Here is a 23,348-nt window from a genome sequence, read left to right on the forward strand (position 1 = left end):
TCCGTTATTGCTTTTCCGCCATTGAGTGCTACGTGAACCGCGGCCTGGCTTCGAACATAGAACTTTTTTCTTTATGTAATGAATTTTAGGCCACTGTCAGACGAGGGGGAAAAATAAAAGAAACACATTATTAATATGTTTTGAAACGTTTTTGCATATACATACATTCTTCTGAGCATATTAAAAATTCAGCGTAACCTGCCTAACTATTTTGCCTGATGTATTGTTCTGTATTACCATAATTTGTTATAATTCCATTCGATCTAGTAGCAGAAACGAGTAGGCGTTTCCATTTGGGTGTTCTTCCTTTGACGTAATGCAAACAGCTGATATAAACATGTTAAATTATCATTATTGCTGTGCATTAAAGAAACAGTTTCTACATTAAATACAATGTAGTATAAAATAAATATTAGCAGTAGGCTTATTGGTTGTGCCTGTTTTTGTCATTTTCTTGTAACGCCGAAATCTACAGCATAGCGTGCACATACTTTCAGGATGTTCTTAATCGATAGTAGGATTATACGACTTGCCAACCGCTGAAATATGGAAGGTATTCATTTGAGTACGATGACCGAAATCATTTTGCAATATTTTTCTTATAGAAAATAATAAATCACAGAGTATAAATAAACTTATTTCATGCGTTTTGATCTATTTGAATACATAAGCCTACCGCATTATTGAGCTTTCCTCATTATGCTGTTCTTGCCATGGATGGGAGTTCTAAGGAAAGAAATGAAAATGCGCATGGCGTAATTTTTGTAATTATTGTTGTTGTTATGACGAATTTGTTGTGTGGATATGTTATTTAGAAAAATAGTAAGTTTTTCCACAAAAAATGTATTTTTTCATAAAGATCCAAATTAAAATATTTAATTATATCTTATCCATTATGTTTAAAAAATATAGTTATTTTTATTCTTCCTTTCATTTCTGAATTTCGGCATGAGGTCTCAATGTAAATTTGATTTGTTGTGTGTTTTCTTGCTACTATAATTTCTGCTCAGTAAAAAAACAAATAATAATGAAAGTATAAATATACGACTACACTTTTGATTTTTCGTGTGGTGGTACCCCTGATCCCGCATCGAAAACTGTAAAATGGCGTGCGGGACCTGAAGTTTGTTGTGTGGATACAATTCTTTCTTTCTTGTTCAGACACAGAAAAATCTCAAAAGCTATCACATGAAACTTCCTTTTGGACGAAAATGTTGTTATTGTTGTGAGGTGAGTGATTTGAGTGGCGAGAAGTTCATATTATTGTGATTCGGCCGTAAAGTATTTCTGATGAACCACTGTGAGCTTTTATGTCAAGTCGACGTTTTAACAAGTAGTAGTAGCGAATGAACTGAAAATAAATAGATTATAACTTCTTATTCAAAATAAATATTTGAGGTTTCGATTTGTAATGTAAGCACTCTTATTACAACATATGAAAGTCAAGTTTCATCTCGCGAAAAGGTGGATGTTTGAACCTGTGAAGAATTAGTTGAATTGCATGAAATGCCGTTTGTTTACAAAAATAAACTTTTGAATTTGTGTTTATGTGGATGTAAATTGACAGTACCCCGCGACATAAAAATTAAAGTTTTAGAGGTAAAATTTGTGTACTACCCATACAGTAACACTTGCAACGCCTAAGAAACTTTAGCATCGCCGTACTCGTATACAATGTAATAAGACAAGTAAGCGTAATGACTTTGTAACCTTTTATAACGTTACCACTGCAAGCACTATATACACTCCCATCTTATTATGTACATTTCCTCCAAGGTATTTTATTTCGCAATAACTTCAAATAACGCACATCCCTTTGCCCTCGGCGGACTTGTCCAATGCTACTCGCCAGCCTTCGCTCGATTAGTCGGGAGAACTTCATAGTGGGTTACAAAAATTTTATGTATTTTAGTAAAATAGAAGTCCGTTAAAGAATTAGGCTGTTAAAGGAATTCAAGAGTATCACAACGAAGAAACAACCGTGCACTTCCAGTTTAGCTACACATACTTACGATCATGGTATATCCACGTCCTTCATAATGAGTTTCGGTTTTACTACCTTCGAAGATATTTCTTCAGCGAGGAGTTGTATTACTGAGAGCAGATTTACTCTAGGTGGACATACCGTTATGGAAACAGCGTAGTGACTTACGCCATAAAAGTGCATAAAACGCTAAACAACTTGTGCTAGGTGGTCACTAAAAAGCGAGAATTATATCTAACCGTGTCAGGCAGGAGCTCAACAGCCAGTCTCGGGCTGCGTTCGTAAGGAGCAGGCGCGTCAGCAATAGTGAGTATATGTATAAATGAATATTGTGAGGAATATTTAATATATCATAAAAACACATGCCTTGCCAGTAGCACAACTTTAGTACACCCTTATGGTTATGCATGCTCGCTTTCTATACTGCCTACACATAACACTTCATTTCATCATGGGTTCCTAATAGAATATGAAGTGGTAAATAGTACGCTTTGCGTTTCGCATTTTTACCTTGAAGTAAATATGAAGATAAGTCCTCGATATATATCGAAGACTTTAATATTGGTCTTCCATAAATTTTATAAATCTGTTTACCTGAACTTTGATAGCACCGAAACAACTATTTATAATATAAATGTTGGAGTATTTTGTCATCGTGTTTTCGAGTTTTATGATACATCACATGTAAAAGTTAATGGGTTAAATCTCGTCAAGCTCCACTGACATTACTGGTATCATGGTATTCTAGTGATCATTGGTACAGAACTTAATCTCTTAACCTAACTGAATTAAACTAACTTAACCCAACCTACCTATCATGTGCTTTATAAGCTGACACTGGTTAACGGAATTTATGCGAAATTAATTAAATATATTGCAGTTGAATGAGCAATGAAATGAATTTATTTTGCGGTAAAATATTATTTTGGGGTCGGTTACACTATTTATGGGCCATAGTAGTGACACTTGTTGAGTAAATTTGATTGGCATCTGCTCTGGTATTTCAAATGCGATTTTTGTTTAGTGATGGGTAGTGCCAAGAAAAATAAATGGGAATATTCCGTTTTTTCCCCATGGCATATAAATTCCCTCCCGGGAATTTATTTCCATTTCTTTACTTTATTTTCCAAATTATAAGAAACAGATGACTAATTACTTTATATATCATCATTTACTTTTTTAAAAAATTAAAATTCGTTGACTACTTTATATACAGTAACTAATAATATGATTTTTTAAAGTTCCATTTCCATTTGCACTAGAAAGTACTGATGTGGAAATTATATAGAAATGAAGTACTATCAATGCAACTTGAACCACCGTTAGTAATATTTAGACGTCGGTCTGACTGCTGTCTCTGACACGAATTTCTAAATAGTTACTCGGAGCTCTCTTACATATGAATTAATGCATGAAATTTCGAGAAATTGGTAGAAAGGAAGGTCGTGTGGCAATAGTACGTGCAAAATTTTAAAGATAAGTCAGTATCTTGGAAATATTGTGAACACAATATGTATGAGCAAATGTTGATAAAATGGTGAGACATGTGTTTTCTGGCAATTAAGGTACGAGGCTTTTTTGGGTAAAAGATATTACCACTAATTATGATTTGAAAGTGTATACTTCTAATCTAAACTCTTGTGAACACATTTTTCGTATTAAATCGTTATCTACTGTCTTTAAATGTTGGTAAGAACATGTTTCTTTTTTAAATAATACACATTTCACCATTTTGGGTATTCTGTTTCTGCTTATGGCCACCTTTTTTTTTTTTTTTCCACTTTCATGATGGAGACACGTAAATGGTACCGTCTGAAAGACAGTTCTATTCTGAAGAGAATTATGTGCAAGCCATGATCCTAGGGTAATTAGGAATGTCTCAGGGAATTTTTACAAAATATCCTTCTGTATACGGGAATATGGGACATTGTCGGTATATTATTTTTTTGACGGGCTTACTTTTGTACCCAGAAGATTGAAATTGTGCACAAACATTCAGTCCACCTAGTAGTATTTATCAGATTGGGTCCAGAGGGGTAAAAAGTTGGGAAAAAGGGATATTTTAACCAAAAATTCCCTTTCTTCGAGATTTTCCCGCCTCAGGTAAATGATGGGGACACGTGAGTCGTACCGTCTGAAAGGCAGTTCTGTTCTGAAGAGAATGATGTGCGAACAATGATCCTAGGCAAATATGGGGTATTATCGGTACATATATATATATATATATATATATATATATATATATATATATATATATATATATATATATATATATATATATATTTTTTTTTTTTTTTTTTTTTTTTTTTTTTTTTTTAGGGCTTTCTTTTGCACCTAGAAGATTGAAATTGTGGACAAACATTCAGTCCACCAAGTAGTATTTAACAGGTTTTTCTCAGATCTCTGCGTTAAAACAGTGGGAATCCAGAGGGGCAAAAAGTTTAAAAAGGGATATTTTTGCCAAAAAATCCTTTCGTCGGGATTTTTCCGCCTTAGATAAATGATGGAGATATGTGAATGGTACCTCCTGAAAGGCAGTTCCATTCTGAAGAGAATGATTGGCGAATTATAATCCTAGGGTCAATAGAGGTGTCTCAGGAAATTTTTTACCTGAGATAAGGGTCTTTTGAGGTAATTTGGGGCATTGTGAGGATTCTTGATAAAATTTCTGCAACCCTTACTATTCGAGATAGTGTTGGCAAAAACCATGGTTTTTATTGAAAAAACAAACAAAAAAAAGTTTTTTTTTTTGGTTTAAACCTTTTTTTTGTTTGTTTGTTTGTTTAAACTACGTTTATTTGGTTTAAATAATTTGCTCTATATACTCATATCATATATGGACAAAAATAAGTTAGTTTCGCCTTGATGTTATTATGCAACAATCGGGTTATGCTGGAAGGGGTCACATAAGCTTAAAGCGGAATAAAAACTGCTTCTCGAGTTACATCCAGGAGAAATTGCCTCCATTTGAACTCGGAACCAGGACTAATAGGCCACAAATGCGATACGTCTGCTGACTCACTCACGAAGGAATCCTGATAAAAAAAATACGTTGTACTGATCTTTACATGCTTCTTAACATAACTGTCAAGAGTCATTTCAGAAGGACAAAAAGATAAACAGTTGCACAAGTGAAACCATTATACAGAATTACATATGGACAATTTCAAAGTACTACGGAGTACAGAAGAACTAATTTAGTTCAAGTTAGTTAACAACGACTTTTAATGGTGCAAATTAAAGAAATACAACGACTTAATTTGTATATCAGTAAAAAAGTGAATAAAGATACGAATTATTTGAGTCCACTTTAGCTCAGACTCATTTATACATAAATAGATACCAAAGATACTTCTCATTTCACTAAATGGCTCTCGTGGGGTCTGTATGACGCCCCCACACACACACACAAAAGTACGGCATTTCGATGTATTTTATCAATAACAAACATTGAAACGAAACAATATTTAGAATTTTTCTTTGATTGCAATTACATAATAACAACAACTACAAAAAGAATCACAAAACAAATAGTTATAAACTTATATAAAAAAGTTGCTTTTGTAGTATAATCTCATTGAGTAATGAATGGGGAATTTAGGTCTGAATATAATACGAATAATATACGAGAGCGAAACGTGATAACCCACAAATGTGTGTTCTTCAAGATTTTACAAACACTTTTACGAACATTTTTCCTTTTTTGGTTTAAACCAGTTGGTTTTTTTGGAAAAAAAAAAAAAAAAACATCTGGTTTAAACCAGCCAACCCTGATGCTAACACAGTATTTTATACCGAATGTAGTAGGCTATGCCTATTATGTTTCGTTCCATTATATGATTAGATAGGGTTAAGATTTTTTTGTTACGTCATAATAGGTTTTTTCCTGGAAAGTTACCTTAATATTTAGGCCTACAGCAAAAACGTGTTGTAGTGTCAATAAATTACTGTTTTTGTTATTTTTATTAATAAACAGTCAAATTACTATCACAGTTACAAAAGGTGACTATAAGCACTAACAAGTGTGAAATCACTTATGGCCATCTACTGGCCATAACTGGTTACTCACGGAATATTCCGACCCACTAATGGCCATTGCATTTGTTTGTTGTGTTTTGAAGTTCTGGGAATTACGCAGGGCCGGCGCTAGCAGATTTGCCGCCCTGGGCGGTACTTTCACATACCGCCCCTTTAATCCGCAAACCTTATTTTGACAGAAGACGTTCAAGTGTCACGAAAAAGTAAGATGCCCATTTAAAAACATGTATGAAATGGAAAAGTAAACAAAAACTTGAACTACCTCTCTCGGATGCTAAGGAATCCATATATGACACAAAATTCAGTATGCTCGATTTCGCTGTATACCTGTGATATACAGCAGCACATACAGAAAATAAAATTAAAAAATATGCTTTAGTCACAACTAAGTATTTTCATTTTTAAGCTTATTTTGTAGCAAAAGGAGTTTCCCTAGAGTATGGAGCATGAAGATAACATACTGAATCAGATATTACGGCAAAACTAAGTGATTATCCTAAGCCTTATAATGTACTAAAACACAGAGATTCATAAATTTAACATACCTTGATTGAAAGAAACTTTTCTTGATTTGATATGAGCAAATTGTTTTATCATGTGCTCGTAGTCCAATGTTTCAGCCAATTCGTGTTCTATTGATATCATCACTAGTTCACACAAGCGTGTTTAAAACAGGAAGAACATAGATAGTTTTTAGTAAGTCTAAATTTCGAAAAGCTTGTTTCTCCACTTGCCACTGTTACCGGTAAGGTTAACAAAATCCTAAGTGCAACACACATTGGGAGCAAAGTTATGTTCCTAAATTTTAAAGTCTCTTTTGGTGAACTTTTAGGCTTAATTATAGCGGATAACACTTTTAGTTTGTCATGCAGATCACTGGGGTTAATATATTTCCATTCTTTGTGTGTTAGAATGCTGGCAAGTTTAGTACACTTTTCAGACAAAAGTTCAGGTGGCATATCTTTAAGATTACTTATATCGTAAAGGAAATAGAGATACTCGCAGTGATGTTTAAGTTGCTCAAACCTTTCTCTTATAGCTAACACAATCCCGTCTAGAAATTTGTAATAAAAATCCATCTTGTATCTTGTTTGTGGATTTTCAATTGCTTCATCCTCTGTCTCGTACTGAAACTGTCTCTTCTTTCGACTTCCGAGCTTTCACTGAATTATCTATCCGTGGATCATCCATATCTAATGCTGATGATAACCCCGTTAAATCAACTAAGTAAGATTGAAATTTTGCATCATTTCTGCTCCTCTCATATATTTTCAAGAAACCCGATTGCATCCAACACATGAGAATCAATGCTTTGGAGACTTTTGCTTACTATGTTTATGTGGAATAAAAAGTTATACCAGATAACGAGTGAGCAAAGGAAAGTAAAGTCACGCAGTTGGTTTGCTATACGCAGAGCATGGTGGGAGACCATTCTGTTTTATTGTCGTTACTTATTTGAAGTAAGGCATCATAAACCTTCCCTATTTGATATTTAAGTGGAATCTGAGCATCAATTCGGCTCTCCCACCTTTTGGTGCTTAATGGCTCTAAAGTGAGATTGCTAATATGTTCCTTTAGAATGACTCAACATTGAACTCATGCAGAGAAAATGTCAAACCTTTTTTTAACTATACAAACAATGAAACGGTGTACTGAGATGCTGTGTCTGCATCGTTAACGACAAGGTTTAGTGGATGGCTACTGCAAGGAATATAGAAGGCTCGCGAAAACGGGAAAACCCGTAATGCACGCGCAATTGCGCAAATGATTCTAGCAGATATTTCTCAAGAAAAAATATGCTGTACAATTTCCCATATTTGGAATGAACAATTTGTAAATTGGTTAAAAACCTGCTGCTAGAACCTAAATGTCTCTAGATGCTGTAGGCTAGAACGGCCTGTCTCAAGTGCATACTTGGAGTGGAGCGTTATAACATTGCTGAATAGCAATAAAGACGCCTTGATAATCTTATCCACCCTAGTTGAAAATCTTATCTACGCCGCTGCAAGGAAATATTGAACGAGATACCTGAGACTAGTAGTAGTTTACAATTGAAAATGAGAGGGAATGCTTTGAATTTCCTGAGTGAGTATTTTCCTGAATGTGAGTAAAGTTCAGTTACATTCTCGGGTAAACACAATTTAATTTTTCCATGTGGGCCTATTACGAATCATTATATTTTGATAGTATTATTTTCTTTCCAAATTTTGCCACCCTGGGCGGTGGCACGGCTCGACCCCCCTCGCGCCGGCCCTGGAATTACGATAACATTATAAAGGAAATATAGAATTTTTTTCTTACGAGCGAACTAAGTTTGTACTTTCTAGGAAATTTGGTACAATTTCACAACAAATTGGAGAATTTTGTGCATTACAACACACAAAATGTAACAACGTTGCTTTTAACACGATTTGTTTCGATTGGTAGAAAACAGCATGAAGCTTAACCCTTTTAAATTATGGCTTTTTTGAGGTATTTTGTAGACTTTCACTCAATCATCTATTCCGTCAAGACTATTTATCGTAGGATTATGGTTCATACCCCTTTTTGTTTCTAGTAAAGCAGTGTTTCTAACTGCGTCCTTAAAATTTCCCTAAAGTGTACCAAATGCGGGAAATTTCCGCTTAAAGTTGAAGAAAGGGATTTTCTTTTTTAAAAATCCCTTTTTTAGCGCGAATATCTCCCCTTTTTTATAGGATACGATCATGAGAATGCTACTAAAAAAAACTTTGCTTTATGGTGAAGAGAATGAGATACAAAGAGTGGCCCTGGGATGAATAGTTTTGATGCTATAGTCGATTTACATATTTTCCCTTGATAATACCTTTTTAGTGAATTTCTATACTATCTTCATCATCAAGACTGTTCATTGTGGGAACATGAATTGTACCTCGTTTTCTTTGCCATGAACCAGTCTTCCAAACGGTACCACTCGCATGTCTCTAGCATGTACCATAGTGGAGAAAATTCGCGAAAAAAGGAAATTTTTGTCAAAAAATCCCCGTTTCCCCGATTTTGGGCCCCCTCTAGGCGGCTCCTGTATCAACCAACAGAGCCCCAAAAAATCTCAAACATCCTACATACTATGTGTAATAACTGTACGGAGCTTCAATGTTATATCTTACCCCATGTGCAAACAGTATCAGCTTTCCCCTATGTGAGCAATTGATAACCCATTTTTATATAAAAATTTCCTGACTCATCCCTAATTATTGTAGAGACATGATTGATACACCGTTTTGTTTGGCCAAAACCAATCTTTCAAACGGTACCACTCGCATTCCGATTTTTTTTCTCGAATTTTCTCCACTATGGTACATGCTAGAAACATGCAAGTGGATCCGTTTGAAACACTGGTTCATGCCAAAGAAAACGAGGTACGTATCATAACTTTAGAATAAATAGTGATAATACTGTAGATACTTTATTAAAGTAATTGACTAAAAATGTGTAAAAAATAAAAATATAGAAATAATTGAGATTTTTTTGACACGTCTGTTGACTAGCAACATGAGTCATACCTCATTTTCTTCAGCATAAGGCAGCCTTTCAAATTTCGCTATCGTGTACCTGTGAAGACAAAAATGGGGAAAAGGGCATTTTTTCTTTAAAAAATCCCCTTTTTCCATTTTGGTCGAGATTTTCCCGCTTCTGGTACACGATAGGAAATTTAAGTGGTACATTTCGAAAGCCTGTCTCATAACGAAACAACGAGGTACAAACCATGATTCTAGGGTAAATAGTAATTTGTCAGGGATTTTTTGGAAAAAAAAAAAAAAAAACTTCTCAAATATACCCTTTTTTAAAACCGATCGCCCATGTTTGTGACGTCACAGCCCCCAGACAGAGCACGCGAGGCTGCAAAATGCCCATAAAATATGTTCTATGATGCTTCCATATTTGAATGAATGCAAAAAAAAAAAAAAAAAACGGTCTAGAAACCTTTACTAGAGACTTATAAAGCAAATTCCGAAGGTCGGCGCCATGTCACAAGTGTTGTGCCATCATAATTTAAAAGGGTTAATAAAGGGATAACAACATGAAAGCGGCCATAAGGGGTATGGTGGCCATAAACAGTACCTGCGCCATACCCAACCCATTTGCTTATAACATAAAAATTTGATTATAATATCAGTAGTAGGGTCAAGCTTAGAAAATCCATATAGCAACGAGGGTATATGAGACGTGGGCCTACAATTTAAGGTGTAATCTCAGCTATTGTATTGGGACCACTTAACCATAGACCAGTAGGATGGCCGCTTGCTTTTGATTCGTACTCCATCCTTTGTCAGCACCGGTTTAGGTGAGAGTTGATTTATTATGAAATGTGAACCACGGAAGTGTGTTCGTCCCAGAACCTTGTGCTTCAAAGATACGCTTTAGACTAGCGTGGAGAACATACAGGGGTGTATTGATAATTATTTATTTTTCCAGTTGTTGTGTTGCCCAGTCCTTTTAACGACTTGTTTCGTTCATTAGAAATTAAATAGCTGCTCGTATTCACGATTTAAATATGTAATATAAAAGGGATAAACTCGCACTGCGCTCATCAAGATCATTATCATTATTTGGAATACCTGTCATTATCATTATCTGTCTTAATCCATCTCATGGTGATAGCCTTCTAAAAGTGTTAAACTTGTTTTATTCATGTATTTAGAATTTTCACCATATTTAAATTTAATTCTGCTTTTCCTTTTCGATTGTTTCTTTTCTTGTTTTTCATATTGATATATTGATAATATGGTTAGATAATGTAATATATTACAATTAATAAGCAAAATGTGGTAATAGCAATTTAATGAATAACGGTAATACATGTAAGGATTTACATTATGTGTACATAGTATTCTTTGTACATCCTTGTGTTTCTTTTGCATAAAAATGTTTTCATTTTTCATAAAAATGGTCTTAAATTGTACTACGTTTTGTTTTTTCAGTTCTCAAACACCAAATTATGGATCTTCTATGGGATGGAGCAGCCATGCGTCTCTAGTGCATTTTGATTCTCTGAAAGTAGTTCCTGAACTTCTGGTTGAAAGACTTAGACAGGAAGAGTCCTTTCTTCGTGATGTTTTTCAAAGTAGCACTAGTTGTCAAGTGGGAACCCATAAAACAATATGCACGGCCACGTCTTCAACTGGAAAAGATTGCATATCAACAAGTTTTCATCATCCATGGAACATGTCTGCTGAATGTGGTGTAAATACTGATCCCACGGGCGTTCAGAAACAATCGCGTGGAGATCAATCAGATCCAAAACATTCCCTGCCAATAATGTCAGTAGCCTCCAAAATGCAGAGTGAAGTGCCTTTCGTGAACAAACATTACATGTATGCAAATAACGAACAAGCAATAGCCTTGAAACAATCGTTAAATTTTAATAAAAGTATGAATATGTTGTGTAGAAAAACATTCCCAATGAATGAAGGCATATGTAACAATCCCCTAATGTTTGGTGGAATATGTGACAAGTCGTGTTTGCAGCCAGGTGCCCATTTTATGGATCCTAAGTGCAATTGTGATCAGAATCCATATTTCTGTAGCGGCAATTCCGGTATGTGTATCAAACAATCGTTTCCGACAACTACTATGCAAACAGCGGCATCACAGTGTGGCGAATCATTTATCAAAAAGGACGCTATGGCTCGTGCGAATGCTGCAATGGGCACTGCAGGAGGAGCAAATAGCGGTACAAAAGTGGAGAATCACATGAATACTGATCTGTCAGGTGCTGGCGACATGAGCCAGGCGGGCAGCGACAGTGGCGGCCCAAAGGATTTAGAAGGAAATCCTCTTCCGGGTCCTTCTAAACCCAAGGTGAAGGAGCGGCCGTTTAGTTGCCCTGAATGTGGAAAAACATTTCTGTTGAAGCATCATCTGGTAACGCACACAAGGGTTCATACGGGGGAACGACCGTATATATGCAAGGACTGCGGAAAAACTTTTGCCCATAAACACTGCCTTGTCACTCACTCGAAGCTTCATACGGGGGAACGCCCTTATAAATGTAAAGAATGTAAAAAGTCATTTACATTGAAACATCACCTAGTGACGCATGCGCGAATCCATACCAAGGACAGACCTCATGTGTGTGCTGAGTGTGGAAAGACATTCGCCCAAAAACGCCATCTTGTAACACATGGCAAAGTCCACACGGGAGAACGCCCATATATTTGCGAAGAGTGTGGAGAGTCATTCTCTCAGAAGGATCATCTGTTAATGCATTCACGATTCCATGGTGGCGAGCGCCCATACGTGTGTAAGGAGTGTGGTAATGCGTTTCATCGTAAGTTTCAACTCGTTACTCACCTCCGATTACACGGCATCGAGCCATATACTTGTCCCATATGCGGTAAAGAATTTCTTCAACGACGCACGCTGTTGTCGCATCAGCGAATTCATTCGGGAGAACGGCCCTACGTGTGCGAACATTGTGGCGAGGGCTTCCCTCGCAAGTGTGAGTTGGTCGTTCATTCCCGGGTGCATACAGGCAATCGCCCGTTTACTTGTAAACAGTGTGGCAATGGCTTCCCCACTCGAGAAGGACTGTTTGTTCACACAAAATTGCACACTGCCGAGAAGACTTACGTCAGTGACATATGTGGCATCACGTTCTCTGATGGCAGTCACTTCCTCGCTCCTGCCAGGCAGCAGACCCCAGAAAAACCCTTTATGTGTCAGCAGTGTGGAAAATATTTTGCCCAGAAACATGGACTGGTTCAACACACGAAACGCCATTCAGGCGAGAAACCGTATAAATGCCAGATATGTGGTAAAAGTTTCACTCAGAAGTATAGTTTATCTGTTCATTCGAAGCTTCATAACGAAGAGAAACAAACCCAAGTACCTCCAGTACCAGTATCAGATCCACAGCAGGAAGTTCAGGCGTCGGTACCTGTTCAAGTATCAGATGTTCAAGTACAAGTACCGATGTTTGATAAACCTGGAAACGAGTAGTAGGTTGCTTTTAGTTGTAATCATTGTAATGCATTTGTTGCTGGTGGACATATGATATTAATTCTCGCACGATTATTCTCTCATAGAATGGCATCAACATTCCGTTTTATATGTGGGAGAAATCAGGCCTAGTCATGATTACATATACAATAGGCATACAATTGGACAAGATTACTATGTGTTTGCATGTTTTCTTTAATAACATTGATTAGATATGTTTTCTTGCCTAACTTCTGTTTTGACATTTTTTTAATATCATACATTCCGTTCTTAGACTATTCAAAGTTGATGAGAGTTCGTTTTTTCATTCGAAATTTCAGCAAATTAATCCGAATTTATTATTAGATCATTTCATTGTTTTCTTATATCTGCTTTAGAGGAAAGTTCAAAATCACAATTATTTACTTTCTGTTTCTTTTAAAAACGGCTGTCATGTGCCAATCAGCAGTCAGTCATTTTTGGCATTCGTAAATATCTTAGCTTTTTGGAAAATACCAGTTGGGACAACCATTGTTTTAAGAAAGTTTTATGCTGTAAAAGTGGGCTTAATTACGTCCTCCTTACGACTGAAAAGATTTCTAAAATGCAATAATAAAGTTTCTCAATTTTTTCCCGGTAAGACAAGTACTATAGTTCAAATTTTGGCGGTTGTGGTGGCGTCTGTCTTTCATACACACAAATAGCTCTGCGTTGACCTGTCTTAAAAGACTAGAATTTCAAACTTTGCTTTATTTTAAGGTTGAATGTCTTTGTGAGGGAAAGACTAAGTATTTGGAAGCAATCACTAATTCCTTACAATTAAGCAGTAACATCTCCAGCCTGCATTAAATGCAATTGTTTATTTATATATATATATATATATATATATATATATATATATATATATATATATATATATATATACAGAGAGAGAGAGAGAGAGAGAGAGAGAGAAAACATAAAGTTGAATGAGTTTCAGATAGTTACTCCCATTCTCACCCTCCAGCCTTGAAGTTAAGAAAGCGAAAACGCATGTACATTACCATCTAGCTGCATTTTAATTACTACGATACACTTTAGTAGTTTCAGTCCTGATGCGCGTCCCTTATATTGTGAAATAAGTGGGAAAATATGAAACCCTATTTGAAAGGTAAAACTCAGCCACAAGAAGGACGTAATTAAGGTCAATTTTTATCCTGATAATATAGCCTGAAATTTGCTTAGAGCCACTATACTTGTTCCAGCCCTCTAGCATCATTATGAGATGAGTATTTATTTCTTATTATACATGTGTCACTTTGGAAGAAGAAAATCCAATTACGAGTCTCATTTTCACCAGATACGGGAGCTGCATAATCTAATAATAGAATTATATTGGGTAAACATGAACTGTTCGTTCCACACCATAGTTGGAAACAAACCAGATATGGTAGTGGTTTATGGTAGCGATTGGTGTAGGAATTAATATCGAAATAGGATTATAACACAGACGTCAACAGTATTTAAAATCAATGTTGTGTTAATAATCGTACTGTCTAAATACAGTAATACTTTGTTACTTGTAAACGTTATTTCGGAAACGACTACATCGGTTTCCGTGAGAATTGATGATAATATGTGTTCGAGAGTAAGAAAATGCTGAGGTGATCTCGTGTTGGGAAAAATCATTGAGCCGTATTGGAAAAAATAAATTCTTGTCATCAATTTTACTGTTTTCGAATGCAGGAAAGAGATTTAGCAATGTCGCGGTTGTATGAATGTACATGTGGGAAGTCTGTAATAATATCTTTACACCAATGCCCTCCCAACCGGGAATACACCACGAATTTTGTTATCAGACCTTGAAAATTTATTTTTTTTTTAAATTAATAGAGAAAAAACGTACCAAAACGAAATAAAAGTTGAAAGAAATTCTCATTTTTTTTTAGTGTTTTCCCATTTTTCGTATTTATAGTTGACATTATAAGGTTAAAAGATTTAATGGTTTTGTAAAGTGGAGTAAATTACTGTGCGCGGTCCTTTTCACTTGAATTAAAAGTAAGTGTTATTTTCTGACACTAGGACGATCTTAACTTATTAAAAGTTCGTGTGAATACGACTGTTGGCAGTAGAAGTTACTGAGTTTAATGAAATGGAATAAATTTATCGTACCAAGTACAAAGAAAAAGTATAACTAGATCTGGGTTGTGATAAGATTCATTCTGGAGTTGACTTTGTGAAAACTCATTAAGAGGTTGCTAATAGGAAGTGATTTTGCTGTGTCGCTGTTTTGATAAAACTGATTAAGGGGTGCGTTTTGAGAATCTTATATAGGAGAAAACTATTTTCATGAATAACGTAGCAGATTTTACACATTTTCTTCGCTTCAATGTACAAAAGTCAGGTCTTCCAAATATCAGTAGGTTCATAGGGCAACAGGTTATTCTTAATAGAAACAAATGAGTATTGTTTCACATTATGAAATCACGAACACAAATGTGAGGATCCAATATTGAAACTGCGGGCCGCGATGGCTCAGTGGTAGAGCGTTCACCTCTAGTGCTTGGGGTCCCGGGTTCGATCCCAGCCCCAGCCAAGTGAACTTTGTAGTGGACAAACACCGTGTGCGTGGGTTTTCTCGGGGTTCTTCCGTTTCCTCCCACTTTCTTCATTCCACCATTTCATTCATTACTCATCATCACCGTCTCCTTTAGCCTAACCGGCATAATCGTGGGACGTAAAACTAAGATTTCATTTTTTTCCAATATTGAAACTGGTCAAAGAACGGGATAAGGACAGAGATGGAAACTTCCTGGGACGTGGAGTCCATATTGAAAAACATTCCTTGCTATCTATTATTATCTTTTTGCTCCATAGGAATCAATGTTAAAATAGGATGTAGCAGATTTCTACCACTTTCGGCTTAAATTTAGGGATAGGATCGGATATGATATCTATGTTTGAGAGTGTGAATCCATAACAAAATACATTTATCGCACACATTGTTTTTGCTCTAATCCCTTCTAACAGATGGAAAGACAGAGCCATTCTACAACGTTCCCCGCACTTAAGCATAGCCTATTGTGAAATCTGAAGTGGAAAATGAAAGAGCTCTCTCTAATAAATGTACTTAAAGAGTTTGAGAACTTAAGCAAGCTAACCAACTGTACTCGATAACACTTATACCAGTCCTATTTTGCGTAGAAGCAACGTTGGTTTTGTTATTAAGGTTTAGTGTTCCTTTTCAACACCGAGGCTAAATGGGACATGGACCGAAGTTTAAGGGAGAATCCAAGCTGGTGTAATATATTGAGATTTCAATGCTGTCTCACCGGGAATCGAACTATGTATCCCTTGCACCAAAGGCGCGTGCACTAGAAACTAGACCAACAGAAAATAACTTTAGTATTACAGTCATTATATAATGCTACCAGTTTGCTTAAGAGATATTGCGAGGACAGTTCTGTTCTGCTTTCAGATCAGGGCACTTCATGTAGATGACCTAGATCAGTTATTTCACTGTAAAAATTAACTGATTGTAGATACATTCTTTGATTTGTTTATTTATCAGTCTTTAAATCATGATTCTCCACAGTAACTCTCATAAGAAAAGTAGTGCAGGGTTGAAGTGATAATGGTAAATATTGTTTGCGTGTCACACTTAAGTTATTCGTCAAAATCCATTCTGTTGTAGATGATCAACTGTCTTGTAGCTATGTCGCAAAATGCTGAAATTAAATGTACAGCACCCTGACATGTTTGCTGCTAGTGACATGGATCTACTGTGTGCTTAGTTACACTAAATGTTTCGTAGTGCCTTGTATTCGTAGTCCTATTGTTATAAACACGTTTAAGCTTTTCAACGTGTTCCTTTTCTAAAATTGTTTAATTAGTATTTTTTTATGAGCAATAAACTCCTTCACCTCTGGTGCATGGGTCCTTGGTTCGATTCTAGCTTGCACCAAGTGAACTGTGGTGGACAAACACCGTGTACGTGGGTTTTCTCGGGGTCCTTCCACTTTCTTTTTCCACCCCTTTCATTCATTTCTCATCATCATCATCTTCTGTAGTCTAGCCGGCATAACCGTGGGCTATTCATCAACTGCAAATTCAGCAAGCCTGTGTTTTCAGACGAGTCAGTTGCGTAATTTCCAATAATAAGCACAGTAAAATTTCTGTTGTAGATTGAATAGCACAGTAAAGTTTCTGTTGTACTAGCAAAATACACGTTACGTGAATGGTTAGACAATCTCAAAAAGTGTCTGTCAGTTTATTATTCCTTAAAGATTGTTAAATTACGGGTTATGTTCTTCTGGTAGTCCCCAAAATTTACGAAATGTAAGCATCAGATAAATGGGTCATCACTGTACGATGACTTTGGAGAAAATTAAGTCTAAACTTGGACTATATGAAGGTGCGTAGTGAAATCATGTTATGTAAACTGACAACAGGGCATAAGTGTCAGTATTTTGAACTCACCGTCTTAGCAACTTATTTACGAAATATGTGATGTAGTAGTGAAGAGGAACGTACTGATTGATTCAGTACACATAGTGCTCCAAAACGCATCACCCCTTCGGGACTCGATGGTATTCTATTTTAGCGGGGCATAAATTTGTAAAATCTACGAAAGAAATATACGGATTGATTTTAAAGTAATAAAAATATATCGGGATCTTGCCTCTCATGTGAGTTAGCGGGCTACCTCTCTGTCTTCCTGCTCTGACTGTGTTAGATAGTATTTGTGCTCTCCCTAGCACAGCTAGTTTTGTTTTATACCAAACTGTATGCTCTTACACAGTGATTAGGTAAAGAAGCAACTTTGTAATTCCATTGGAACATTATTTTCTTTAGTTTTGAATATGACCGTTTGCAACACTAAACAGTTGAAAGGTACTACTTTTGAGCAGTAATACATACGTAGTTAGTGAAGGATAAAGAAAACAAGAAATAACAGATATTCACGAAATATAATTACAACTGAAATTGGGAAATCAAACAGGAGTAATTGTGAATATAAAACGATAATCACTCCTGTTCTGTTTGGTTGCGAAACATGGCCGCTTACACTGAGAAAAGAACGTAGACTGAACTATTTGAGAATAAGATATTGAGACGAATATTCGGACCGAAGAGGAACAGGAATGGGGATCGCGGAAACTTCATAACGAGGAGCTACATAATTTATACCGTTTACCGAACATTGTAGGGGCCATCAAATCTAGGAGGCTCAGGTGAGCAGGCCATATAGCCAGAATGGAAGAAAATAGGAATGCTTTCAAAGTTTTAACTGGAAGTCCAATCGGAAAACGACAGTTAGGAAGACCTAGGCGCAAATGGGAGGATAATATTAAGATGGATTTTGCAGAAATAGGAATACAAAGTAGAAACTGGATCCAGTTGGCTAAGGATAGAAGTTGATGGAGAGCTTTTGTGAATGCGGCATTGAACCTTCGGATTCCGTAGGCCATAGTTACTTAAGTAATTAGGAGAATAAAGTTTAAAACAACTTTATGTTCCTCCGATCACGAGTAACCGTCAGCGGAACCGTAGTTTTTTTTTATGATAGAGATTTTCAGCTGGAAGTTAGGCTTTTTGATTCTTTTTAGTATGGTCCCACTTCTTCATTCCACCATTTCATTCATTACTCATCATCACCGTCTCCTTTGGCCTAACCGGCGTAGCCGTGGGACGTAAAACTCAAAGATTTCATTTCATTTCATTTCTTTTTAGTATGGGGGGCCGCGGTGGCTCAGTGGTAGAGCGTTCACCTCTGGTGTATGGGGTATTGGGTTCGATCCCAGTCCGCACCAAGTGAAATTTGTAATGGATAAACACCGTGTGCGTGGGTTTTCTCGGGATTCTCTCGTTTCCTCCTACTTTCTTCATTCATTTCTCATCATCACCGTCTCCTTTAGCCTAACCGACATAACTGTGGGACGTAAAACTTAAAGATTTCATTTCATTTTTTCTTTTTAGTATGCATAATCTAAAAATAAATTGAGATGTTTTTAAAGTCCTAGAGTTCCAAATTGACTGAATATACCTGTAGAATTCCCTCGAAAGCAAGCAATATGTTATGCATAATATAGAAGGATCAGACTAGAAGACAGTTATTAATATTGAAGATGATTGTACTTCAAAAATAAGTTTATCTCAAAGTACCTTTAAATTCACCAGTATCCGGTGGCATGTGACATGGAATACTCAGAATATTGTGAAAATTGGAGTAACATATCACAGATATGTATATATAATATTTGGAAGTAATTTCTCACTAATTTATGCTACATATAATTTTATGAGAACAGTTACGAATACCACTACATGAACATGACTGCCATTTTTAGTAAGAGGAAATAAAGAACATAATTGTGGTGTTGAACTTCCATCCCGAGACTCCCATGATATCCCTGTAGTAGGTAGATACAAAGTACGTAAACGAAATCATTTATTCTAATAACTTGCAGTTCGTGAAGTAAATCATGCAGCTTTAAACTGATGTAAATTATTTCCCGAGAGCTATTTTTAGATATGTAACCACATTTAACTTAGGCAAATGTGTGTTAGAATTAGGCATCAACATTTGTCTTATTGGAATTGCATTAAAGCAGATCATTAAAACGAACTATATATACATTATTAGATGCATGGGAAAATACTTAAACAGTTTTACCCATGATTTCTGCAACCCGAGATGAGAGCTTTTGATACAGGTATTTTACGCGGAGAATAATCCTTCGGGGGTAAGACCATGGGACGTAAAACTAAATACTTAATGTTTTAGTTGAAATCATTAATATTGTAAAACAGAACGCTGTGTTTAGTAATATATCCGTTAAATGTATGTCTCAAAACTAGAACAAGAAGGAAGAGAGATGAATCCATAAAAGTTTCCCGTTCATTAAGATGGTGGTAGTTATAATTGCTAATGGGAGGTTTAAACTTACAATTAAAAGTTTCCAACCTTGATGTGGCGGCAAGTATACATGTGATATGTTGGTTATATCATCTTAATTTGTATGATTTCTTTTAGAAGGCTTCTCATTAACAATTGCAATTACCTATACTTCAAGGATGACTTTATGCTTAAATCAGAAGATATTATTTAAAAAAAAAAAAAAAAAAGACTCCTGTCAGAGTGATACAAAAATTGGAGTAATTTGTTATTAATAAATATGCAATATTTGGAGCAATTTCTCACTTATATATGCAATAGTAACTTAATTTATATTATTGTACGCTTAAAAACAATGTGTTGGAGCGTAGAACCTAAGAACCTCTCGTTGCCTTCACTTTATAAATAAACATATGTTTACTTGTGCTGTTTGAAAAACACAACTCTGTACGTCTGTGGGCCTTTTTAATCAGATCTGAATAACGTATATTTAGTTGTATTCGTTGTTATATATTGCAGCTGGTGGTTCATAAATTGTGTGTAATCAGAATATTTTAGAGTAACAACAGCTCAGAGGCATGTAAGTGTTCGTAAAACTCGAAGTGGTGTCCATATTTTTTGTTTTCGTTTATTTTATGTAGGTGTATGAAGAGATTTTTTCTTTTTTATATATGAAACTTCTGGCTACATATTTTCCCTATAAATGATGTCATATTAATTTACCATGATTAATTACTGTGATGATGTAATGAATTTGTTCCGTATGGTCATATAGTTTATTCAGTAATCTGAAAAGAAAACACTAATGAAAATTCGAATGTACAGAGAACATTGAAATGCTCTGATATTTGTAGTTTTCCCTGCATATAATTGCCATTAATCTTCTTTATTCAATAGGAAAATTATTTTCTAGAGTGGAATATGTATTTTCTCATGATTTAGGAGTAAAAGTTAATTTTTTAAGCTTAACGTCCCATGATTATCTTGGATATCAAAAGGAACTTACAGTGATTTAACTTTATGTAGATATTGCTTAATGGATTTTTGTGATTCAACGCGTTAATGGTATAATAGTGAAGCAAAACAACTTTAAAAAAAGAGAAGACCAAAAAGGCCAAGTAATTACCATCATTTCAGTTTCATCAGAAATAATTTGAGAACGATGTCATTGGAGCTTCCAACGCGCGTGAAGAAAGTTCATGGATATAGCTTCACTAATTGTAGATACATTTGCATCAGTAGATAAGAATCATACTTCAGATTAAACTCAGTACATAGTCCGAATAAATTGTATCATATACTACATGGAATCTCCGTTGGGTATCTATTGTTAATTTATAAAGGAGAAAGAATATTAATCTCGAGAATTTCTTTTCAAAGGGAGAGAAGTAGTGCGTCCTTTTTAAATTATTTTTTTGTATATGCGGTCATTTTTGCATAATTATATTTAGTACAAGTAATAAGAAAATAATGCCATAAATAACGCCATCGTCTTGTGACCCAGTGATGACTGACTATTACAATAACAGTATTATGTAGAATACTACTATTTCTTTTATATATAGATACATATATATAAAGATAGATTATTGTAGAATACCAGCAGCAAATGTGTTAATAGGTAATTGAGAAGGTTGTTATAATTACCAATTTGTACAGATATTAGTATTTATCAGTAATTAGACTAGAGGTAAATGAACTGTGATGTACATATATGTTAAATGTGAAAAGGATTTTTTTTGTACGCTTGTGAGTGTGAGACGATGTGTGTTACTCCATCACTTATATGTTCATGGTGTATTTTATACATCCATTGTTAAATGAATGATAGATAAAAAGACCTGTTAGGTAATAAATGTGTCTGCCAGTTTTATGTGTAAAATGGGGGAAAGGGGAATAATAATGGTGCAAGGTGCCAAGATGACTACGAATAAATGTTAAATGAAATAAGTTTTGATCTGCCTGGATGGTTTAATTTTATTAGCATGTGTTGCATCTCCAAGTACAGTAGAGTTTATTCAAGTGAAATTATTTGTTATAGCTTGATATTGACAAACTTTTCGTGTTGTTGTTCCGCCGATAGTTTTAGTGAGGCAAGGTAAGTAGGATAATACCTTGTAAATCTCGAATCTGATACGGATGGCACCGTTATTTCAGCTTTCACATTAGACCTACAGGGATGCAGTGCTGAGATCATACTTTTTATTTTGTTAGCTCAGGGACTTCTCATTAACTCTTCTTCACGATACACATTAACTCAGTGTTCAATAAATAAACATATGGGGAGTACTAAATACAAGTAATACCATATGTAATAAAAGTTTGTTTAATTCGGGTTTGTATCCATAATTAGTTAGTGCATAATATTTTGTTACAAATGAAAAAAGAAAAACTACTGCAGTTCAATAGGAGTGCTAATTAGTTCTATGTCTCTTGTTATACGTCGAATGATTTCCTGTCGACCAAGCGAATATTAAATTTGTTATAAGTTTTTGGCTGTACTGAGCCATGTTCACTGTTCGGTTTGTAAAACTTTCACTCGGACAGTATATATGTCTCTCTCAAACACTTGGCACCAAAAAAATCTTTTATTCGCATATTTAAACTTTGGACAGAAAGTTCGTAAACTATGCTCTCTGATCACCCAAAGTGTGTATAATATTCTCAGTTATGCTTTGTTATGCCCAGTGATACTTGTTACACGAAACTCGCAACTTGACTTCTACATTAATTTAGGCAGCTTTTAGGATAATATTTTACATTTTTATTGAAAATGATCCCTCGGAGTTTTAAAATGCATAAGAAACAGTGTCATGAGTTGTAAGCTGGTGTGATTTTTATATCATTTTGTGATTTTACGTTTAGAGAGATGAAACTTAATAGAAAGCTTATTTTTATTATGATATTTATCGATTTTTTTTAAAATCGAAAATAAGCCGATAAATAGCAACATAATTTGTTATACGCAGTAGTGAGTTAATTTCATATTTAGAACACAAACATCAGAGGTTGTGCGAGTGCTGCGTGTATGTGCGTGTGTGCACGTGTGTGAAAATGGACAGGACAGGGTTCTTCCAAAAAGAAATAACGAGGTAAAATATAGTAATTGTGTAATAGAAAAAGTGCTAAATAAATTAAATCGTACAGGCAAAAATAAGAAAGAAAAAAAGTGTATTTAATAGAACTGTTTGTTGATAAAGGCTGATAATTCAGTGCACTGTGAAGTATTAACTGAAGTGTTTATACCGGGTATTGCCTGAATGTTTTAGATAGGCTAATGGTTTGATTGAACTGAAGAACTAACTTTTTTCAGTGACAAACCAAATGAAGATCTTTAATAGTAGCAGTGTAGATGTTGGTAGAAAAAGCTTGCTTTTAAATATTATTTAGAATATATTTTGTTTCTTTTACAGCAAGACGTTAATTCGTTAAATCAAAATGTAACATGTGCTGTCATTCGAAATAACATGAGATTGATTTCTCTTGACATTTTACTTTGTACATAAATTT

General features: G+C 35.2%; 1 protein-coding gene across 3 annotated transcripts in view; it reads left to right on the forward strand.

The window, feature by feature from the left end:
* LOC145694808 (uncharacterized) overlaps positions 1-22,230 on the forward strand; it is a 137,132-nt gene extending 114,902 nt beyond the window's left edge. For all 3 annotated transcript variants that reach the window (XM_081771454.1, XM_081771455.1, XM_081771456.1), the window contains exon 6: positions 10,963-22,230. In XM_081771454.1, the coding sequence (XP_081627580.1) occupies positions 10,963-12,982 (2,020 nt within the window). In that variant the 3' untranslated portion in view covers positions 12,983-22,230. The remainder of the gene's footprint in view (positions 1-10,962) is intronic.
* The last annotated feature ends 1,118 nt before the right edge of the window (positions 22,231-23,348 follow it).

This window comes from Thermobia domestica, chromosome 9, assembly GCF_964235325.1.
Source record: "Thermobia domestica chromosome 9, izTheDome1.hap1.1, whole genome shotgun sequence".
Taxonomy (NCBI): Eukaryota; Metazoa; Arthropoda; class Insecta; order Zygentoma; family Lepismatidae; genus Thermobia; species Thermobia domestica.